Source organism: Daphnia pulicaria, chromosome 4 (assembly GCF_021234035.1).
Source record: "Daphnia pulicaria isolate SC F1-1A chromosome 4, SC_F0-13Bv2, whole genome shotgun sequence".
NCBI lineage: Eukaryota > Metazoa > Arthropoda > Branchiopoda > Diplostraca > Daphniidae > Daphnia > Daphnia pulicaria.
In genome coordinates this window covers 6,878,854-6,898,593 of record NC_060916.1, presented here as the reverse complement: position 1 = coordinate 6,898,593, position 19,740 = coordinate 6,878,854, and the positions used below count along the sequence as shown (strand labels likewise).

Sequence of the window (19,740 nt, the reverse complement as noted above, 5' to 3'; positions counted from 1 at the left end):
TTGGCACAACAATAGATTTACAATTCAAAAGAGGTTCATGCAGCGCCAAAAACTGCCTTGAGACGAATGCAAATATCCAAATAATATGATATCCAACAGCCCAGCAGCAGAGATCGTTCCGTCAATTGAACGCGGACCCCAAAGGCTGAATGAAATAGACGAGGAGGGGGGGGGGAACCTGTCAAGGAGATGATGCGTGAAGAATACTATTCTTTTTCTCTTCTTCTTCCCTTTTGGTATTGTGTTGAAAAGTAAGAGTTATTGTACCGCGTCCAAGCGTGTTGCCTATTTTCAAGGACGGGAGGCAACGACCCTTTGGATGGGGGCCGCTGTTCGCTCGGTCCTTCGGAAAACTGAGACTCGTGAACCACATGGCGGAGAAAACTCAAAAACCCATGCCGACAAACTAGTCACTTTCAGGAAGTTCTCGCTCGCTCCTTGTTCGTTAACGTTTTATCTCAGAAATTAATTTTATTTTTCCCCTTTTTTCTTTTTAACTATCCTTTTTTTGCGTGTGTTTCTTTCGTGAAACGTAACAATAATGGATTCCACCTTCACTGATAGTCATCTTACCTTAATAATATCTAATATGTTGTAAATATATAATGCTGACAGAGGACACGGTGCCCGAACCCACCGGATGACGTTGTCGGAAATGATGACGTCGACCGAAGGAAAAAAGAAAACACATAATCATTCCGATAAATTACGAGTCAAGTATAGTACCTTGAACTCGGTGGCAATGTCTCCCAAAATACATTTATTTACACGCAAGAGTGTGGCGTTTAATTTGATTGTCTGAATGTATAGGCATCAGTGGGAAATCAATTTTGGACAACAGCAGATGACCCAATCACCTAATGCACGTCACCCAATGGTCTACAAGGGAAATCCAAGCCCCGTGGTTATCCGTACATTTTCGTGACTACTTTTCCTTTCTTCTTAATAGGGAATAAAGAATAGACCAACACAAAAGATGAACAAATGGTCAAAAGAGAAAAGAACTGATGGCTGTGAGAAAAAGAGTCGATGACATTGGGATGAAAGGTGGATGCCTCTACTATAAGAAGGACCATGCCAGTTGGCCGTGGTCTAATCCAGATAGATGATGGCGATAACAAAAATAAAGAAGTAAACGAGTCTATAGTGGAATAATAAGGCAGACGGGAGTTATTCAAACGAGCCTCGGGGAATTTGTTTTATTTTTTATTTTACATTTGTGTAAAGATTTTCCCTTTCTTCGAGAAATAATTTTTGTTTTTTCTTACTACAACTATAATTATTCCTTGGGAAAAAGGAGAAAAGAAAACGAAAGGGAAGTTGATGATTGCCAGTGCGGCGTGAAGGACAATCCTCTTTAGCGTTAACTAACTAAAAAAGAAAAACTAAATACGCGAAGCGCTTCAATCGTTCCGTCCTCTGCTCATCACTATAGCTTCCGCCACCACCACCAGCAGCGCGCATTTTCCGTGCGACACATCTGCTGCTGCTTCTTGGGGTGTATATTTTTTTTATTTTTATTTCACCTGGCCATTATTATATTGTCTTTTTCTCGGGATGTTTATTTTTGGCCGACAGTTGCGCAGCAGCAGCGACCGCAGTAGAGCGCTGTACCAGCAAGTTAGCGTCGCGATATACCTTAGCAGCAGCAGCAGCAGCAGCAGCCAGTAGTATAGTAGCCGACAGGTAAAAATGTAAAATATACCAAGGTGGAGTGAAGGTCAAGAAGCATTCAGTCTTGGGGCTGCCACCGGAGCGGTTGTTGTTGTTGTATCTCTCTCTCTCACTTCTCGTCGTGAACCTCTCAGTGTTGAGTCTGTGCTCTCGTTCACGAGCAGCAGCAACAACCCGGTCCGCGCGCACTCGGCTCGGACTTTATTTTTTGTTTCGTTTTGTTTGGTTACTCGTCGAGTGATTGTTGATTTTTTATTTATTTTAGTTATTTGTATTTGGGGGGTTTTTCGGTCACGTGGAAATCGGTGTCGGAAAAAAAACTGAATTGCTGCCAGCCCCGTTTTTCACTCTCACTTTTTGGCATTTGAAAAATCGAACCAACCAGAGAGAACGTTTGAAAAACGATTGATTCTTAATTCGGAGAAGGTCGAAAATTATGTCCAGTAGTTCGCCGTCCATGTCTGTGATGGAAATGGAAGAGAGCAGCGACACGAGTCGAGAAGATCGAAAATCACGTCGTCATCGCCCGTCAGCGGCGCAACCCAAAGGTCGTCAAATCACCCGGAATTTTGCCCATCCTCCGCCCGTAAGTATCCATCACCGTCTGTTTTATATCTGATTTCTGTTTCATCATCGCCCATTATTAATGAGATCACAAATCGTGACAATCTGATCCGTCAAAGAAGTTAATAAGGCCCAAAGGTTCGATATTTGAAAAAAGAAATCGTAACATTTCAGTCCCTGACCATGTGTGTGTGTTGTGTAAGAAAACGTGATCAGGGATCCATGAGCATGTTATGGGAGACCTTGAAAGTATAAAAACAAAGAATACATTCACACACACACAAGTACCAAGTTGTTGCTGAGAGTATCAGCTGTTTGATTCGTCATTTGGATTCCCGGGGTTTAATTTTACTTTTCTTTTCATTTCCCGCAAAAAAGAAATATTAAAAATTACTCAACCTTGATCTAACTTGTGTGGTCAACGTCTGCTTCTCTTGCGGTTGACGTATACCGTGGACATTTTGTATAGTTTGTTCCGCTTTGTAGTTTGTTGCTACCAAAACTGAAAAAAAAGCTTCTCCTTTTTTAACGATTTCATCTCGTCAGCCGGCGATTTTCTAATTAACCAAAACGATTTGAAATTTTTTTTTTTTTTACCTGAGAGAGGAATGATAATCATCAGTTCCAATCTAACGAGTGCGGAAGAAGGTAGCACGTGTGGTGCATTCTGACGAGTTTTGAATTTCTTTCCTTATATTATCCCAGTCAAGTTCATGGGCAGTTTTCGCATCTGCCTAAACTATTCAATCATTCGAGTGCTGGGCTTGTGACCGACCTTGACCGTGGAAATAAGCTGGGGGTGTGTGTGCTGGAGCAGCAGGAGGGGATTGGTATAAGTAGTTCATCAATAGTTTTAGATTCTTTGATAACATTTATACTATTGGTCTTTCCCTCCGCTCCAACGAATTCCCTTTTACCTGTGTATAAGATTATAGATTTAATGTCCTTGTCATTTTCCCCAATCGTTGGTTTTATACCGGTATATAAATTCCCAGCAGCGATTCCGTCTAAATTATTTGGCTTTTGGTTGCTGGCCGATTTGAATGAAATCAGAAAATCATTGCATGAGTGCAGCTCAGCCGGATTTTCCTCTCTTCGTTTTCCCACCTGTTGGTCAACGATCTGTCCCTGAGGCGATTCTTGCGAGAGAATAAAACGCCCTGTCCATTGACCTTTACCTTTGAGCCACATGACGGATAGGGATGGCTATAGCGTATATATAAAGAAAAATGATGTAACTTTTTTTTCTTGGAAGAGAGAAAAAAATCTAATTTTACATTCGTACACATCCGTCTGTTCATTTTTGAATGAAGGGAAGAGCATTTGAAAATGTCACCGCGCATTTCCTTAATGAATTTATTTGTTTAATGCGTCAAATGTAATCGAAAAGTAAAGATTTTATTCCGTAAATTGTTATTTTTAATTTCTTAGCCGCTTTTACATATTTGTGGTAGAGTAATGAATCTTTCTAAAAAAACGTCGGCAACACATAATCTTCTCTACAGTAAATGATCTCGATTCAATTACACCATGGATAATTTATAAAAAAGGGCAACTTGCCGAAAGCTCTTCTAACTCCGTTCTAGCTCCGTTATTGAATGAACGAGGCTGAATTTGATCTTGACTTAATTTTTGTCGACTTGACGATTAAAAAACGTGTGGAAATAACCTTAACATATACACACTAATCAGTGTCAAGGAGTGGCAAACTTCCGAGCCGACAGGCACGTCTGTTGAATGCAAATGTTTTCTTTTTCTTTTATTTTTTTGTTTAGTAGCCGTTGGCTAATGAACTCGATCACGCACATCGTCGTCGCTTTGAGCAATCCTATACTTGTTATTCACGTCATTATTGTCGTTTCGCCCAAACAGAGTCCTGTGGGTTCACTGTCTTACGGTGCCGGCATGCCGGGTGGCGTTTACGTCAGCGGATCCCCTTATTCGACATCCGTCAGAGATCAGCCGGTATCCGGCAGCATTCCGGCTTATTCCATGTGGGGAAGCGATTCGTCCCAACTCTACCGGCCCGGTAGCGGCGGGAAAGATCCGAAAGACAAGAAACAAGTGTGCAGCACTTTGCTCATCACCACGGCCACTCTGGTCGTGTTGGCCGTTTTGGGCATCGCTGCCGTGGCCGCTTATCTTGGAGGTAACAAATTCTATGTTACCCGATTGCCTTGTCCCGTTTCTCTGTAATCTGTGTCAGATTATTATTCTCGTTTTAACCAAGAACAACAAATTTAATAACTTGGAACTTTTGATATTTTGCAATTGTTTTCGTTCCGGTCGACTGTGGACTTCCCCGTTGTGTTTTGTACCTGCAGTTATGACTAATCACTCGGACGGAGATAAATGTAAGTATACAGAGTCATCGTTACTAGTTGTATATTTCTAGTTAGCAGCCACAAAAGGCCTTCACTTTGAAACATGTCTTTTTTGAGGGGAAAATAAAACAAAGAAAATTTAATCAATTTACTTTGATACGCTCACGTGCGTGTGGTCGCTAATTTTTACGAGCCAAGTTTTTATGTGTGTTGACATTGAATCGTGTGGTTCTATACGGTGCGCCGTTTATTTTGAAATTTAATTGTTGTCCGTAATTAAACAGATGAGATCGAATTTGATTGTTCCTTGAGAATCAGCCGCGGGGATAACTTCCGCCTCAACCTCGCTGATCCGACTAGTCCCCAATTCCGTACGAAATCCGATCGCTATCGACGTCTGGTAAGAAAATCGTGAATAATAGGCCAAGAATGCCTTGAAATAAAATTACTATTAACTAAATTGTGCTTTTTTTTTATTTTATGGCCTATTCTCGTTATATAGATTGACAGTGTGTACAAGGCTAGTCCGTTGTCTGAATCATTTCGACGCTGTTCGGTGGAGCGCTTCACTAATGGCAGTCTGGTCGTTCACTTCCGATTGTTCTTTGATCGCCGCAAAATACCAGTGTGAGTTTGTCGACATTGTTCTGATGTTGTTTGACTTGTATTATCTAAAGAAAAGGCGCTCCATTGAGCCGGCCAGTTTTCCCTTTTCCTTTCTGCCTGACTCTTTTGAGACAGGTTTCAATTGCAATTGCTTTTACATACGATATTGGGCGACAATTAATTTATTCTGCACAGCAAGTGTCGATTGTTTGATTTTATGTTTGATTTTTGGTGTCTGGAACAGGCAAATTGGCGAAACGGAATCATCCGTCCGAGACGTAATGGTCCAGGAGGTGATGGCTGTCGAACCAGTCGCATTCAAGTCCGTCGTAGTCGACATCGACACCATCAAAGTTCACAGTAAATTCCCTTTTCATTGATACCTATAGCTGAAAAATTCTCAATCAAAATGAATGATTTTTATTGAACGATTAGGGCATATTCCATCACCGGCCATGTTGAGCCAGAGTCAGCGATCGCGGTTGCAAATCGCCGACAGCGTCGAAAGTGAAGAAGCAGACGACGACGACGCGGGAAATTCGATTCATAACAAAGCTGTTCATCCGATTGAATTTTCCGATGACATCGACGAAAATGTCGTCAACACCACCGAAGACGAGAGTTTATTCACCACCGACGCGGATGTGGACATCATCAGTGAGAAGAGCAACCACAAAAGTCTGGAGCCGACCACTGAGCCGTCCCTTCCGGAGATGACGTCAACCACCACCACCACCACTAATACTCCGCCCAGAATCTCATCGACTGAGACCACCCGGCGGACGGCTGCCGCCGATTCTTCGCTTGTAATTCCGACGCAAGATCCCCGACTGAGTTACGACGACAGCGAATGGAAACCTTTAATTGTGAACATGAAACCACCGGGCAGAGCCCAGCTGGAGCAGAGGCCGACCTCGATGATTCCGCACCCGGCCGAGTCTGAAGACGACGCGCTGCTGCTAAATCATCAACCCGCACCCGAGGACGACCCCGACATCTACCAAATCGGCCTCGAAAATCACGCAGAAGAACCTCCGGCCGGATACCAAGTCGAAGAAGAAGGTCAAAAGCAGACGGCCGATTTACAATCAAACGTCAAACACGACCGCCGCGTCATCTCCGCCAGTGCCGCAAACGAAAATGAGAAGGACGTGGCTAGCGGCGAGGCTGAAGCTTCGCCGGATGAAGCGACTTCTCCAGTGACTCCGACTAAATTCAACTTCCTCCAGTGGTTCAACTCGCAACTCAACAACGTCAAATTAGCTCAGACCAGGCAGCAGGAACAGCAACAGCAACAGCAACAGCAGGCAGCAGCTGCTAATAATTCCACGAATGCCGAGTTGCCCGCGGGACCCATCTCGCCCACGCGCTTTTTCACGGTGAAACCGACAGCTGTGTCGTACACGGGAGTTCAGCCGATATTACGGCCGAAACCGTGGGAAGAGAATTCAACCGACTCGCCACCACCACCACCACCAGCACCAGCAGCACCACCTATGGGGCCCTTGTCCGTGGCCGGTTTCATCGTGTCCACTATGAATCGGACGGCCATCACCGATTCGGCTGTCGTCTTGCCTCAATCATTTCACGTTCAAACTTCGCTGTCGCTGGGCAAAGAGCCGCTCAAATTGGTCGAGAGTCCCCGCTCGCAGAAATCTCTGCCGGACAATTTTCAATTGGATTTGATGTCGTCGTCATCGTCGGCAGTGGCGGGCAGCAGCACGCGGAACCCGAGAGAATTGCAATTGGCGGATCGGCAGACGCAAGTCGAGTCGTTGACGGATTTCTTCCCTCGGGTGAGACGACCCGTGGCCCGACCCCAAGTGAGTAAGGCTCAACAGCGGGACAATTCGGCCGGCACGCGCCTACCGATCGAAGGTTTGTTCAGCACCTTGAAACCGCCTCAAGGTGCCGCCGGCCAGGAGACTATAATAAGTAAACACCGCAGCAGCAGCAGCAGCAGCCACACCAACTCGCCCATCTACACCTTCAAACTGAATCAAGGCCAAAGTGTCCATGACGTCCTGTCGCAGCTCTTGGCGGATTTGACCATTGGCGAATCGCCGTCCCTGGTGGAAGTGGACGGGGCCGCCCCGTCCCTAACATTGGCCGAGCAGGAGCAACTGGAAAATAATGACATGAAAAATAAGGCCAGCAATAAGAAAGTGGATGACGATCGGCTCAAACCTTGGGCTCACATGCCTTTTCGACCGGCTATTTTGAACGCCCTTTATCATAATACACGCAATTCAACCAGCACAAATACTAGCACTAGTACTAGTACTAGTACCAATGTCAGCACCCCGGCCGCTATTACTTCAGTCACGTCTTTGAATGAGGACGCCGGCGTCACGACGTCGACAGAGATTGCCACAAGCGGGGGGCCAAACATCCAACAGGTTGTCACCAACTGGCCTACGGAATTCACGACTGCAGTTGCAGGTAAATAGGTTTTTTGTTAATTCATTTACAGTGGTTCTTGCTAAGAATAAGAGATCGATTCTAAATTATGGCGGGTATTTTCAAGATCACCTGCTGTCGACATACTTGTTCAACGGCCATATCCAGCACTCGTGCTCATGGTTAACTACAAGTTATTTATGATTCTTGGGTTTCCATTTAATTTAGTCTTTGTAGAATTATTACGAGGCTGACAGCGCGTGGAATATTTTTTGTACCTTATAAAACGTAATTGTTCTACTTTATTGGTTTATTTTTACGATCAAGGTCTCTAACAGTACTACTTTCTTGATGCTTCAATTAGTTTTTTTATTTTTAAAACACAGTTGGGATATCTTTACAAGGCACTAAAATATTTTCTTTGATTTATTGAGAAATTGGCCGCCATAATTTAACCAATAAAATAATCATCGAACAAAATTCTATTACAGATTGCGACGACGATCAGTTTCGGTGTACGAACGGCGAATGCGTGTCGGCGCTGGCGCGATGCAATCAAATGAGCGACTGTCGTGACGGATCGGACGAGCTGAATTGCACTTGCTCCGACTTTCTGCGTGCACAATTCCTGTCACGCAAAATTTGCGATGGCATTGTCGATTGCTGGGATTATTCCGATGAGAACCAGTGTGGTAAGATCTTGAATATTTAATCGTCGTCCAGACGTCGACTAAAATTAACTTATGCGTCTGAATTTCCTTTGCAGAGTGGTGCCGTCCGGGCCAATACATTTGCCCGAACAGCAAAGTGTGCATCGATCGAAATTTGATTTGCAATGGCTTTCGAGGTATAAAACATTTGGCCTTAACTTTTCATTTTCTCTTTCCAAATCAAAAGTGCGTGAGATGGAACATGGATGGAATTTCGGCTTTTAAAAATGAAATGTTTCTTCAATGCAGATTGCCCAAATGGAGACGACGAACGGCACTGCATCGCTTTAGCCCACCACTTGGACTCCACCGAAGAAATGAGCTATTCAAATTCAGGTAATAGTACTTTTTCTCTTTCAGCTATTCATATTGAAATAGTTTGATTGTGTCAGATATGTGTTCCTTCACTTTAAAGCGCTGTTAATGGAAGATTGCTCAATTTATATATTCCACACGCGTCAATAAAACAGGTTATCTGATGGTCCGTCGAGAAGGCCGATGGGGTAAACTTTGCATGCAGAATTTTGAGACCGCCGTTGAAAAACTCCGCCAATCTTTCCAAGTGAACGACCTCGGAAAAGCTGTTTGCAAAGAACTGACATTCACGTGAGTGGCCAGCATATATTTTTTACATCTTGGTTGTTTTTTCTAAAAACTATTTGGAACGTGTAGAAATTTTGATTCTTTGCCAGAAATTCCCAAATGTAAACCAGTCTGTTAAACATTTAATTCTGAAAGTTGAATCATGTTCTTTATACATAAAAAGTACGTTAATTTCTAGCTGAAACTTGTTGCGCACTAAAGTTTGAATTCATTACCAGTCACACAGCTCCTTTTTTTTGGTTTTGTCGCTTAATAAGGGAAACACCCAACTACATTAAAACCAATTTAATTTGCTGATTTGAGTAGCGGATTGGAGAGAGCCGAGAAGAAGCTGGACTCTTCGAGATCGAGTCAAGATTCCTCATATTTTGAGCTGGTGGAATCGGGAAATGAGGATAACGAGTACGAGAACCTCGACGACCAGTTGGCACTCGACAATTTGGACCAAGACAGCGGAGCATTGGTGGCGAGACCCAGAGCTTCCATGCTCGATTACACGACAAGTAAATGCTCCAAGCGTCAAGTCGTTCACGTCCATTGCCGCGATCTCGAGTGCGGTGTCCGGCCCCAGTTGGTCTCGACCAGAGCAAGGTATGTACTAGTGAGCGGAGCCCTTCATTTTTGTATTTTTAAAAATTTTGTCGGGTCGACGAAATTGCTTCAACGCCATTTTTGCAATTGTGAATATTCGAGAAGGATCGTGGGTGGAGCGAATTCGACCCCTGGTGCCTGGCCCTGGCAAGCCGCCCTCTATAAGGAAGGAGATTTCCAATGTGGCGCCACCCTCATTTCGTCGCAGTGGCTCGTTTCGGCCGGTCATTGCTTCTACCAGTAAGTCGATTCCGCTTCCTTATATGTTTTTAGTTTTTTATTCACAATTATAATTCTCACGGTGACTCTTTTACACTCAAGGAAAACCATTTATTTGACTTTATTCTCCGAGATGTAATAAGAAATTAATGATGCCTTTTACAGTGCCCAAGATGACCATTGGGTGGCCAGACTCGGAGCTCTTCGTCGGGGATCGAATTTGCTGTCGCCACACGAACAGGTGCGGGTCATTTCGCACATCTTCATCCACCCCGGATACATTGACACGGGTTTTGTCAATGACATTTCCATCCTGCGCATGGAGGAACCCGTTCGCTTCACCGACTACATCCGGCCGGTGTGTCTGCCTCCACCCACGGCCGACATCCGCGACGGAAGACTTTGCACCGTCGTCGGATGGGGACAACTCTACGAAACAGGACGCGTTTTCCGTAAGCATCCGCCTACTGCTATTTGAACAATGGATTACAACATAACCGTTGCATTGCTATTGTTCATTGGTATTGTTTGTTAAACCATTTCCTTTCTTGATTTGTGATTCGCCAATAACAGCCGACACCCTGCAGCAAGTGCAATTACCTCTAGTCTCGACAGAAGAGTGTCGAAAGAGGACACTTTTCCTTCCTCTCTATCGTCTCACCAACAATATGTTCTGCGCCGGATTCGATCGAGGAGGCCGTGACGCCTGTCTGGGCGACTCTGGCGGACCCCTCATGTGCGAGGTATCTAGTTCAATTTCTATCCGTTAACTTTTATCATTCTGAAACCTGTTGAGCTATGGAAATGAATTGACTTGTTTTGTTGATCGAATCTATTCAAATAGGAACCTGATGGTCGATGGACGCTACAAGGTGTCACCAGCAACGGATACGGTTGTGCAAGAGCCAACCGCCCTGGGGTCTACACAAAAGTGGCTCGATATGTCACATGGATAGATCAAGTCGTCAACGGGACCTATCGAAGTACAAGGAGACCTTCGCTCTGTACCAACGGCCACCGATGCCTCCTAGGGCAGTGCCTGTAAGTTTAATTTGCCTAAAAATATTGTCGACGACGTTATAATTTGTTCATTTCCACATAGGCCAAAGAGTCATGTTTGCAACGGAATCGTTGAATGCAGCGACGGCAGCGACGAAAGGAATTGCACGCCAGTGACGCTGTAAATCTTTGATTCACCTTACATTCTGATTATCTAAACTGTTGCTCGCGTTTCACGCAACAAATGCAAAGTTTAAGCAAATGGCGTACGACCAAACTACGTTTCAAGATGGCCGTATTATGGAAATGACGGAATTTCGATACAAATTGTGACCTTTTACTGGCAATCATACAAACAGGAAAAGGTTGATTCCCGATGATTCAATCTTATGACTGTCCTAAATCAGTAATGAATATCTTTTGTGTTAAGTATTTTTAAATGATATACGCTAGCGTGCATTTAATATTCGTGTTCAGTTTGCCAGTGACGTGCTATCATAAGCATTTCTCCTCCTAAACTACGTCCTTTCAAGAAAAAAAAGAAATCATCCTCGTGTCTTATTTAAAATGTTGTAAAAGCGAATAAGTTAGCAAACCATGGCCAAGTCCTTGCGCGTCAAATTTAATTATCATTTTTGTCAAATGACCCGCGTGTTTCGACGCTACCAACGTCAGAGCAGCAGCAGCAGTTCGGATAGACGGCAAATTCGTGCGAGTGATAACCATTTCGAAATGATATCAGCTGCTTCCCTTATCCTGTGTAAGTGTAGATTTTTTTTAAATTGCTGTGGGGCCTTAATTGTAAAAGAGTAAAATCTAACAAAACACTGAAACTGAGCAGCTTATTTCGATACAAGTGCATGGAGTATCCTAACACACCTTGGCCTTAAATAGTATTAAGCATACGCAATATCAATATGATCCAGGTAATTTGAACGTTTACCATTTATAAAACCCATTTTTGTGTACAGTCGGTTAACTTGATTTCGTTTTTGCTGTGAATGAGGATCTAACTCATGTGCTGTATTTGTCAAGAGATCTTGTCTATGAAATTGATGAGTATCGTGAATACATTTAATAAAAACAACAACTCATAACAGAAATGCAAAAAAGTTGCAACTAAAATATTCTTGGGATTCTACGCTTCAAACAACCAATTTCATTGCTTTGATCTTGGATAGCCAAGTTAGCATATAGAGATTGACCTATTAAAATCGAAACAGGGAATTCGAACAAATGGAATAATTTTCGCAATTGAACATAAAAAGAACTTTAGTTCAACCTCAAATTGGAGATTCGAGTCAACCAAGTCAACAACTTGGTGTAATTGGTATTTCGCCATTCCTTTCCGTTATCAAGTAGATCTAACTGTTTTTACAGACACCAAGTACACATCAGCACTTGCCTAATATTTAACGGTATTTGGATAACACTAATTGAAAAAAGAATTTTTGGTACTACACCCTAATTCAAAGAAAAACTAACGGTAATAAATAAATTAACAATACATCGACGAAGCTGAAAACACTATTCCAGAATTCACGTATGCAGCATTAAAATAAATAAAGTGCCCATGAAATAATTAAGGAATTATGTAAAAAATAATAATCATTTTAAGAAATATTTACCGGTGCAATTTTTAAAGAGGATATTACAGCCATATTAAGTTTATTGGAAAGGTATAGTACGTCAATCGAAAGAGGTTATTTATACACATTTCTAGCATCTTCTGGTAATATGTGATGTAGGTGCCACCCGTTTTTTTAAATACCGGGACTTTATCAAAGGGGTAGAATACATCAGAAGAGACGAAAGAAATTCAGCGTTTCTAAACAAAAACTACGGTTGCAGCCTAATTCTCATTAACCGAAGCGTGTTAAAAAAAAAGTAATATTATAAGAAGTGAACTCTTGGTAGCACTATGCTTGTTGATTTCTCGATCCGAACTTTAACAACGTTTTTAGAAGTTCGTAATTGCCATTGACTAAGAATCACCTTAGGGTTTGGGGGACTCCGGAGAAAGAGCAACGTTAACAGCCTCAGATTCAGACGCCTCGGACTCGGATGCAACATCAACTACGGCGGCATAAGGTGGAGGAGGAACTGGATAAATGGGTTTTTTTGCGAAACGAGGATCGGTCATAGCAGTGGCATAGTCTGGCAAATCTGAACCAGGTGAGCACATCGAGGAAGGTATTTCAAGCAGATTTTGCCCATCGACAATACCAGATATACAGTTGTCACGTTCAAGGACGGCTGAAAAAAAGAATTTAATCTTTTGATGTGCATCTTGATGTTCTTTATATAATCTTAGATCTCTATTACCTTCAGCCCTCATAGTAAGGAACTTGTAGCAACTCCAAACAATGCTGATGAAATAGGCTTTGGCCATAAGCATCAACAAAATTCCCGCCAAAATCAAGAGAGAGAGACACTAATGATACAATAACACAGTTAGTTAAATTACATCATGCTATGTTGCAAATAAATGTAACTTTGAAAAATTCTGTATTACCTGTGGATCCATTGCAAGTAATTCATTTCTCAGTGGGATATTTGGACTTTTAATCAAAACTTGCCTGATGTCTGGTACATATGACAAGTAACCTATTACTGACAAACTAGTACCCAATAACATTTTTATAAATAAAAGTTTTATGGTACTTATTGATCCACACATCTTACCTAGTCACAAAAAATTCAAATGCCTGGAGGCAAAAAAATGGCATGATGTAACTAAAAATGGGTATTTCAAAATATTTATATAAGAGCTTTGGTTTTGTGCCTAATAAAATAAAATTATTTACATTGATTTTCCTCGTACAGCTCCATAAATCATAAGAAGTGTGATTCCTAAAGTGCAGAAGTTGACACCAATACTAATGTTCAGATCCTCTATATAAAAAAATTTTGATTACTTCTACAATAAAATTTTTGGAAGAATGATTAAAAATTACGGTAGGTGACATGACGATCTGGAGGTGGATGCTCGCCAAACCAATCTTTATAAACAAAAGATCCATACAAAAGTTTGGAAGATGAATCAGTATTTGGCTTAGCATTTTGAACAGATCCTGTTATTGTTTCTGATAATGGAAGTGCTTGAGGTTCTTCATGAATTTCAGCACTCAGCGGTGTTGGGAGGATGGCAAGTAGGTCCTGGTCAATGTCATTTTCAGCAAATGATATTCCATTTCCATTACGGGGACCAGATTTTTGGTTAATAGTTTGTGGGTGCAACACTAGGACAGCAATAGCAGCCAGTGACAGCATATGCAAAGCCTAAGAAAAAATTATTTACATTTTTTTTTTATGGCATAACAATAAATGAAATACAATTTCTAGGAAAAATCTACTTACTAGATGCCACACGCCTAAAAAAATGGTACCAGTTCTCACATGACAACAAAGACAACAACGCCAACGTTTCTCTTCATAAAGACTTCCAGCACTTCTCAAACGACCAAAATTACCAAACTTGAAACGCATTGTGAACTTAATAAAAGTCTTTTCTTAATATTATTCTTGATTCAGCAGTTATAAACTGTAACTGAATGAAATATAGGTAGCCTGAAAAGCTGAAATTGTGCTAGAATATAAACTAGAAGAAGCCAAAGTTGGTCAATAATAAATGGAACGATACGATTGTTTAATCGATATACAATTTATCGGTCACTTACTTATGTATCGAGTTATAGAATAAGCCGTTGCCGTAGCTTAAAATTCCTTGCTCTTTGCCGCTATTGGGTGCAGAATTTAGTGCATAGCCAATAAGAATAAGCCCACCGGCCCACCCCTTATTAACGGTATTCAAATAAAATTAACTATGCTATCAGAGCAAAAATTTTAAAGCTTGTTTTGCGAATGTATATTAGAAAATTGAGAATATTAAAAATGGGACTGAAGCATTAAGCATAAAGGCAAAAGAAATAAAAAATATCCTATCTTTTTACAGTACTACCAAAAATAGTAAGAGAACGCACGAAAAACCGTACGGGAAAAGTTCATTAGCGTGGCGCTCCAAAAAATTGAGTTAGCTATGTAACACCTTTCATTTCCATGTTTTAGACATCGTACAATAACTAATTTCAAATTGAAAATGACCTTTATAATTAGGTAGAAACAAAGTTTGTTGAAAAAATGCGCCCACCAATATCTAATGGAATTAAAGTTGCAGCGAGAAACCTATTTCTTTTAGTTTAAAGGTATATTGCCCCACGAAAACTACGTTTATTTTTTTGGGATAGGGTCAAATCGCAATAACATTTTGGCTTATAATTTTTTGAATTTCCTATAAAAGTATTATGGCAAGAATCAGATCAATAAGTTCAAAGAGAAAATTCGACAATCGGCAGTTTTAGTTGTCACTTATGTGTAAGAAACTGGATGAAATAACAAATTGGTAATATTTAATGAGAAAATAGGTAAATCAACTATTGGAAAAAGTGCACTTAAAAATAAAAAAAAAGAAAATTCATTGTTGACAAAAACAACCACGATGTTGATAATGATAAATCGTCCTTCCGAGTGTTTATTAAGAGAAATGTGTGTGGAATGGATCCTGAAGTAGAGTGAATAAGTTTAATCAGGGTTCCCGTAAAAGAATGAGTTTTCCATCACACACTGCACTACCTAAAAATAATTCAAAAATTAAATCGCAAAGAAAATAGGGTATTTTTGACTGAGCTATTTTTTTTTACCGGTTCTCATTCTTGGTTTTCACGAAGGAAAATTTTCTTCTTAAAATATTCATTGAGACGCAAAGAAGAATACCTGTAACAATTTAAATGGATAATTAAATGGATAACTTGATCGTTTTTTCACACACATTATTAACAAAATGCAGCTACTCAACCATACTTTTCAAAGTCAAAATCAATAGAGGAATTAGCAGCTTGAATGAGTGACCAAACTCCCCAGAAAAAATGGCTTGCAAGAGTAAACAGTTCGATATGATGAAGTAACAGCTGCACAGTTTCATTCCCAACATCTTGACCTCCACAAAAGGTCTTCAAATAGCAAGTCACCCAGTTTTTCCTAAATTCTTCATCTGGGTAGCGAGACGTGTTGAAATCTTCGACACCTTAAAAAAAGGTATACGAGATTTACATTTCGTACACAAATACAATTCGTGTAGCTACATTATTTTTATGTATTCTTCTCTCGCGAGAATCTTGCACGTATATCCAATTTCACGTAGTTGATGAATGAAGTTTTACTAGTTATAATTCTTATTTTTTTTAAATTTGTCTATTATTTACTATTCCAAATTACATACCTAACAAAACATACCTGAAAACTCACAGAAGTGATTGGCAATATCATATGCCTGATAGTTTGGACCTGCATATTCAAAATCGATAAATGCAATGACATTTTGATCTTTGTCATAGAGTATGTTGGCTAGTAGCAAATCATTGTGGCAAAACACCAAATGATTATTTAAGTGTACAAGTGTTCCTTCTAACCACTTCAGTTCTTCCAACAGTTTATCTTTTGAAGTGTCACCTGAACAATACCTGTAACAAATCTAAAAGTAGCAGCATTCTAGATTCTACTGAGAGATGAACTTCATACTTTTCAGGACAGAGTTTAATAAAATTCATTAATTTGGTCCACAGGATAGATTGACCAAATGAATTTCTCTCCTCAGTGGGCAATCGTTCCTTCACATTATCATACTGTAGATGGAACTGAGCCATTTTTTCTGCAACCTTTGGATAAATTTTTTCATTCAAACAAGTTTTGACTGTCAGTATTTCACCAGGTAAGTATTGATAAGCTAATCCATTGGAGAAAGATGCATACAATGCTGGACCAAACCCCAATGTATGAAGAATCTTTTGGAACAAATATTTAATAAGTTAAAAAATTACCTCTGTTTTTTTTATTGAATACCTTCATATTTTTTAGCTCTGCATTCCGATCAATGATTTTTTCAGTATTTTCTCCAAACACACGTACAAGTATCATATTATGTTTGTCATTAATTTGAAAAACTCCCACTAAAGAATTTGTTATTCCATCACTGAAAATCTAAAAATTTATGATTTATATAATATTTTGTCTATACAGATCTATAGCCATTACTTTGTGTTTAACATTAGATTGGTCCCATTGGGGCTTCAAAATAAATATGAGCTCCCACAAATTGTTGATGAGATCTTTTTTATCAATTGTAATTGGCAATTCAACAGTCTTGCAAGTTGAGACATCCATAATTGATTGCAAAGCTGGACTTATTTTTTATTGCTACACGTAACTGATGTAAATTTTTCACCAGAAATTGTAGGAAGAAATAATAAATAACTTGCAAGTAAAATAATTTGTAAGAGCATTTACTTCTTTTACAGCGGACTCGTACGGTCGTACCTTCCAAAATATTCTGATATTGAAAACATTATGTTCATTCTTCATTGTTCAATCTGATTTGGATGTCGTCTGCAGTTGTTTACTTCAGCATTGCCGGATGGTCACCATCATCCAGGGGTACGTCAAGTGGTCAAGTGAAGAATCCGTCTCCCATAAGCTAACACGGGAAATTTAGTTCCTACGGATTGCCGGTAGAGGGATTTGAAAAATCCGTGCAATCTCACTGCAGCCGACGCTACAGCGAAGTATTCCTTGTTTGTTGGCGAATTGATCGAGCTATACGTCAATTGGAGTCATAGTGTTTCTTTAGATTTAGACGCTTTCGTGGTGGGTTTAGTAGTATAAATTTCACTGTTTGTTTCACTAAGTATGGATTTCATTGATTGCTTTGCCGATTCATGCAGGAATTTATTGTGCTAATATTGCAAGTGCTGGCTGGACCTTCGCTGAAGGCGTCTTCCTTGCTTGAATTGATAAATTTGTAGCAAATGAAAGGTATTCCTATGTCACCTATTTAGAAATGCATTTTTAAATCTTTTTTTCCATTCTGAAGGAACATTCCACTCAATGGCTTGGCGATGGGCACTCATGGTTGAGGAAACTTTCAGCGATTCCACAACCACACAAGTAATGAAGTACTAGAGCATATGTAATTTCACTTCCTTTCTAATTTCAAAGTTAATAGAAGTTGTCGTTGATCATTTAGATTGCCACAGCTTTCACCAAACCACAAGTCCTGCGAGCCCAGCCAGGTTGAGTCGACTAAGTGTCTAAGTCAATGTGTTGTTATTGAACACTTCATTGACAGGGACAGAAGTTAACTACATATTCCAAGATGCACTAGGCCCCTCTGGAGTAAATACTCCATACGTTTCAGCAGATGAGTCAGATTATGGTGTTATAACAAACAGTGAAGATTTACAACTTAGCAAGGAATAGATTGAGGTGAGTTGTAAAGTGGTTTAAGAAATGGTTTAAATTTCATTCCCCGCGCAATGTGGTAACTTTTTTTTTGTTTTGTGAGAAAGTTTTTATGCAAGGATTTCTTCATCTTCCAGGTAGGTAATAAAGAAAGATGGATCTTTGGCCCCAAGGGTTCGATGCCCTTTTGTAACACCTTTCGGTAAAGAAGGCCAGCTTTCTCCGAGTTACCAAATTTGACGACCAGTTTATCTTATTCTCAATAAACACTTTACAATTTAATAACACGAAAGATCGTCTTTTTCGTGTGTAAGCGGGATGTCGTTCATAAATCATATTCTTCTTTTTTACGTGGCCCGACCGGAACTCATGTGTTGATTAAATATAACTAGGCTACCCGGAATGATTTACGATAAATAAAATTATATTTTCTCTGATAAACTTTTGAATAATAACAGTTCCAATGAATCATTTCTGAACATACAACGTAGAACAGACAGAATTACCAATGCAATAAATGTAAATTTTAGTTAAATTATTAAAGATTGGTCTTCAAAGGGTCAAATAGATTAACTCAATGTCAATAAAAAATTACTGATTGTAAAATCTGTTAAAATCATGCAAAATACATCTCACATAATTCCGGATATAATTCGTCGTCACTGTCAACTTTAGAAAGAAATCATTAGCATTGATCTTGCAAGTAATTAATCTCGCCGCAAGATGTCCCGTATCCACCTCCTGTCAGCGTAAAAGTTTTTTTTTTTTCAGAACGCACCCTGAATCCCTTTTCTGAATCCAAACCGTCAAGTGACGAATCCAACGAATCCGAATCCGGATTCTTCACTTGACGTGCCCCAGAAGGGTTTCCATTTCACAGCAGCTGAGATCAGTGTTGGAGATGTGTGTGACAATTTAAATATGATGAAATTTATCTACCACCAAATTTTTACTCTTTTATGTATTTGTTAAATGATGGTTTGATATTTGATGGTTCGGAACAACCCATGGAAAGCTTATCACTCATTGATGCTGTGATGCCTGATGTTGCAAGTCGTCAACAGCAAATACAGAACAATCAGAAAGCACAAGGTAAAGGTAAAGACAGAACCACCAAATTCCAATGGAGATGAACCCATGCATTCCTATCGTAAGATAGTCAATACTTTTCTTTGATCCCCTGAACTGCTTACTTATTTTCCCTTCAACTATTTCTTATTAGCCAACCCCAATGAATGCCGGGAAGAGGAAACAGGAGTAGAGATACCTGCCAGCAAATCAACTGTACTTCGTGGCCATGAATCTGAAATTGTCATCTGCGCTTGGAACCCAACAACTGATTTATTGGCTTCTGGCTCTGGCGATAGTACTGCCAGAATTTGGAACATGAATGACAATTCGTCTTCACCAACTCAACTTGTTCTTAGGCATTGCATTCAGAAGGGTGGAACTGAAGTTCCGAGCAACAAAGGCGTAAACTACTTGCTTGTAATAAACTGCTGTCCATTTTGCCGAAATGTTGTCTATTGTTATCTGTACGTCAGCAATGAAGCTGCTTAAAACCAATAAAGAGAAGAAAAGAAACAAGAGTGGAAATTTTTTTTATTTATAGTAAACCACTGAATGTAATACAAAACGAATGTTCAATCTTGATATTACTCCTTTTTCCCTTTGGATGCAATTAGAGCATCCAATTTCTGGTCCAAAGATTGCAGGATTTTGCTATAAAAAAAAAGGAAAATGTTAAAAACACATAT

General features: G+C 40.2%; 4 protein-coding genes across 7 annotated transcripts; 2 read left to right on the top strand and 2 right to left on the bottom strand.

Moving 5' to 3' along the window:
- The first annotated feature begins 1,726 nt into the window (after window positions 1-1,726).
- On the top strand, window positions 1,727-12,277 carry LOC124338033. Of its 2 annotated transcripts, none has more exons than XM_046792064.1 (17): window positions 1,727-2,260; window positions 4,111-4,387; window positions 4,563-4,592; window positions 4,847-4,962; window positions 5,065-5,189; window positions 5,413-5,528; window positions 5,604-7,610; window positions 8,060-8,260; window positions 8,335-8,415; window positions 8,528-8,614; window positions 8,749-8,884; window positions 9,188-9,472; window positions 9,578-9,712; window positions 9,857-10,143; window positions 10,265-10,434; window positions 10,536-10,732; window positions 10,794-12,277. In XM_046792064.1, exons 1-17 carry the CDS (start codon window positions 2,111-2,113, stop codon window positions 10,873-10,875), a joined length of 4,482 nt encoding a protein of 1,493 aa, XP_046648020.1. In that variant the 5' UTR covers window positions 1,727-2,110; the 3' UTR covers window positions 10,876-12,277. The 2 variants fall into 2 exon arrangements, with proteins under 2 accessions (XP_046648020.1, XP_046648019.1); XM_046792063.1 differs by having other exon boundaries at window positions 9,575-9,712.
- A 64-nt stretch (window positions 12,278-12,341) lies between these two features.
- LOC124338035 (lysosomal-associated transmembrane protein 4A-like) lies at window positions 12,342-14,330 on the bottom strand. 2 transcript variants are annotated; one of them, XM_046792065.1, is made up of 7 exons: window positions 14,051-14,330; window positions 13,648-13,972; window positions 13,498-13,585; window positions 13,376-13,426; window positions 13,206-13,311; window positions 13,016-13,124; window positions 12,342-12,946 (listed from the first exon to the last, which is right to left on the bottom strand). In XM_046792065.1, the coding sequence occupies exons 1-7, from the start codon at window positions 14,177-14,179 to the stop codon at window positions 12,687-12,689; spliced, it is 1,068 nt and encodes a 355-aa protein (XP_046648021.1). In that variant the 5' UTR covers window positions 14,180-14,330; the 3' UTR covers window positions 12,342-12,686. The 2 variants fall into 2 exon arrangements, with proteins under 2 accessions (XP_046648021.1, XP_046648022.1); XM_046792066.1 differs by having other exon boundaries at window positions 13,206-13,316; window positions 13,381-13,426.
- A 570-nt stretch (window positions 14,331-14,900) lies between these two features.
- Window positions 14,901-17,205, bottom strand: LOC124335750 (ethanolamine kinase 1-like). Of its 2 annotated transcripts, XM_046789187.1 has the most exons (8): window positions 17,033-17,124; window positions 16,781-16,952; window positions 16,589-16,726; window positions 16,268-16,530; window positions 15,983-16,209; window positions 15,551-15,773; window positions 15,391-15,463; window positions 14,901-15,322 (listed from the first exon to the last, which is right to left on the bottom strand). In XM_046789187.1, the coding sequence occupies exons 2-7, from the start codon at window positions 16,907-16,909 to the stop codon at window positions 15,397-15,399; spliced, it is 1,047 nt and encodes a 348-aa protein (XP_046645143.1). In that variant the 5' UTR covers window positions 16,910-16,952; window positions 17,033-17,124; the 3' UTR covers window positions 14,901-15,322; window positions 15,391-15,396. The 2 variants fall into 2 exon arrangements, with proteins under 2 accessions (XP_046645143.1, XP_046645146.1); XM_046789190.1 differs by lacking the exon at window positions 16,781-16,952 and having other exon boundaries at window positions 17,033-17,205.
- A 1,511-nt stretch (window positions 17,206-18,716) lies between these two features.
- LOC124335756 (F-box-like/WD repeat-containing protein TBL1X) lies at window positions 18,717-19,572 on the top strand. Its single transcript, XM_046789201.1, has 3 exons — window positions 18,717-18,885; window positions 18,972-19,133; window positions 19,206-19,572. Exons 2-3 carry the CDS (start codon window positions 19,028-19,030, stop codon window positions 19,541-19,543), a joined length of 444 nt encoding a protein of 147 aa, XP_046645157.1. The 5' UTR covers window positions 18,717-18,885; window positions 18,972-19,027; the 3' UTR covers window positions 19,544-19,572.
- Window positions 19,573-19,740: the final 168 nt, after the last annotated feature.

Excerpts from the sequence above, each read along its gene's own strand:
- LOC124338033 (XM_046792063.1), top strand. The coding sequence starts at position 2,111 with ATGTCCAGTAGTTCGCCGTCCATGTCTGTGATGGAAATGGAAGAGAGC. Across the intron at positions 9,713-9,856 it reads GCCGGTCATTGCTTCTACCA|TGCCCAAGATGACCATTGGG; the intron begins GTAAGTCGATTC and ends TGCCTTTTACAG. Across the intron at positions 10,733-10,793 it reads TGCCTCCTAGGGCAGTGCCT|GCCAAAGAGTCATGTTTGCA; the intron begins GTAAGTTTAATT and ends ATTTCCACATAG.
- LOC124338035 (XM_046792065.1), bottom strand. The coding sequence starts at position 14,179 with ATGCGTTTCAAGTTTGGTAATTTTGGTCGTTTGAGAAGTGCTGGAAGT. Across the intron at positions 13,427-13,497 it reads GCTGTACGAGGAAAATCAAT|TTACATCATGCCATTTTTTT; the intron begins GTAAATAATTTT and ends ACCCATTTTTAG. Across the intron at positions 12,947-13,015 it reads CCTTACTATGAGGGCTGAAG|CCGTCCTTGAACGTGACAAC; the intron begins GTAATAGAGATC and ends TCTTTTTTTCAG.
- LOC124335750 (XM_046789187.1), bottom strand. The coding sequence starts at position 16,909 with ATGGATGTCTCAACTTGCAAGACTGTTGAATTGCCAATTACAATTGAT. Across the intron at positions 16,531-16,588 it reads CAGAGCTAAAAAATATGAAG|ATTCTTCATACATTGGGGTT; the intron begins GTATTCAATAAA and ends TTGTTCCAAAAG. Across the intron at positions 15,464-15,550 it reads ATTGATTTTGACTTTGAAAA|GTATTCTTCTTTGCGTCTCA; the intron begins GTATGGTTGAGT and ends AAATTGTTACAG.
- LOC124335756 (XM_046789201.1), top strand. The coding sequence starts at position 19,028 with ATGTTGCAAGTCGTCAACAGCAAATACAGAACAATCAGAAAGCACAAG. Across the intron at positions 19,134-19,205 it reads TGAACCCATGCATTCCTATC|CCAACCCCAATGAATGCCGG; the intron begins GTAAGATAGTCA and ends ATTTCTTATTAG.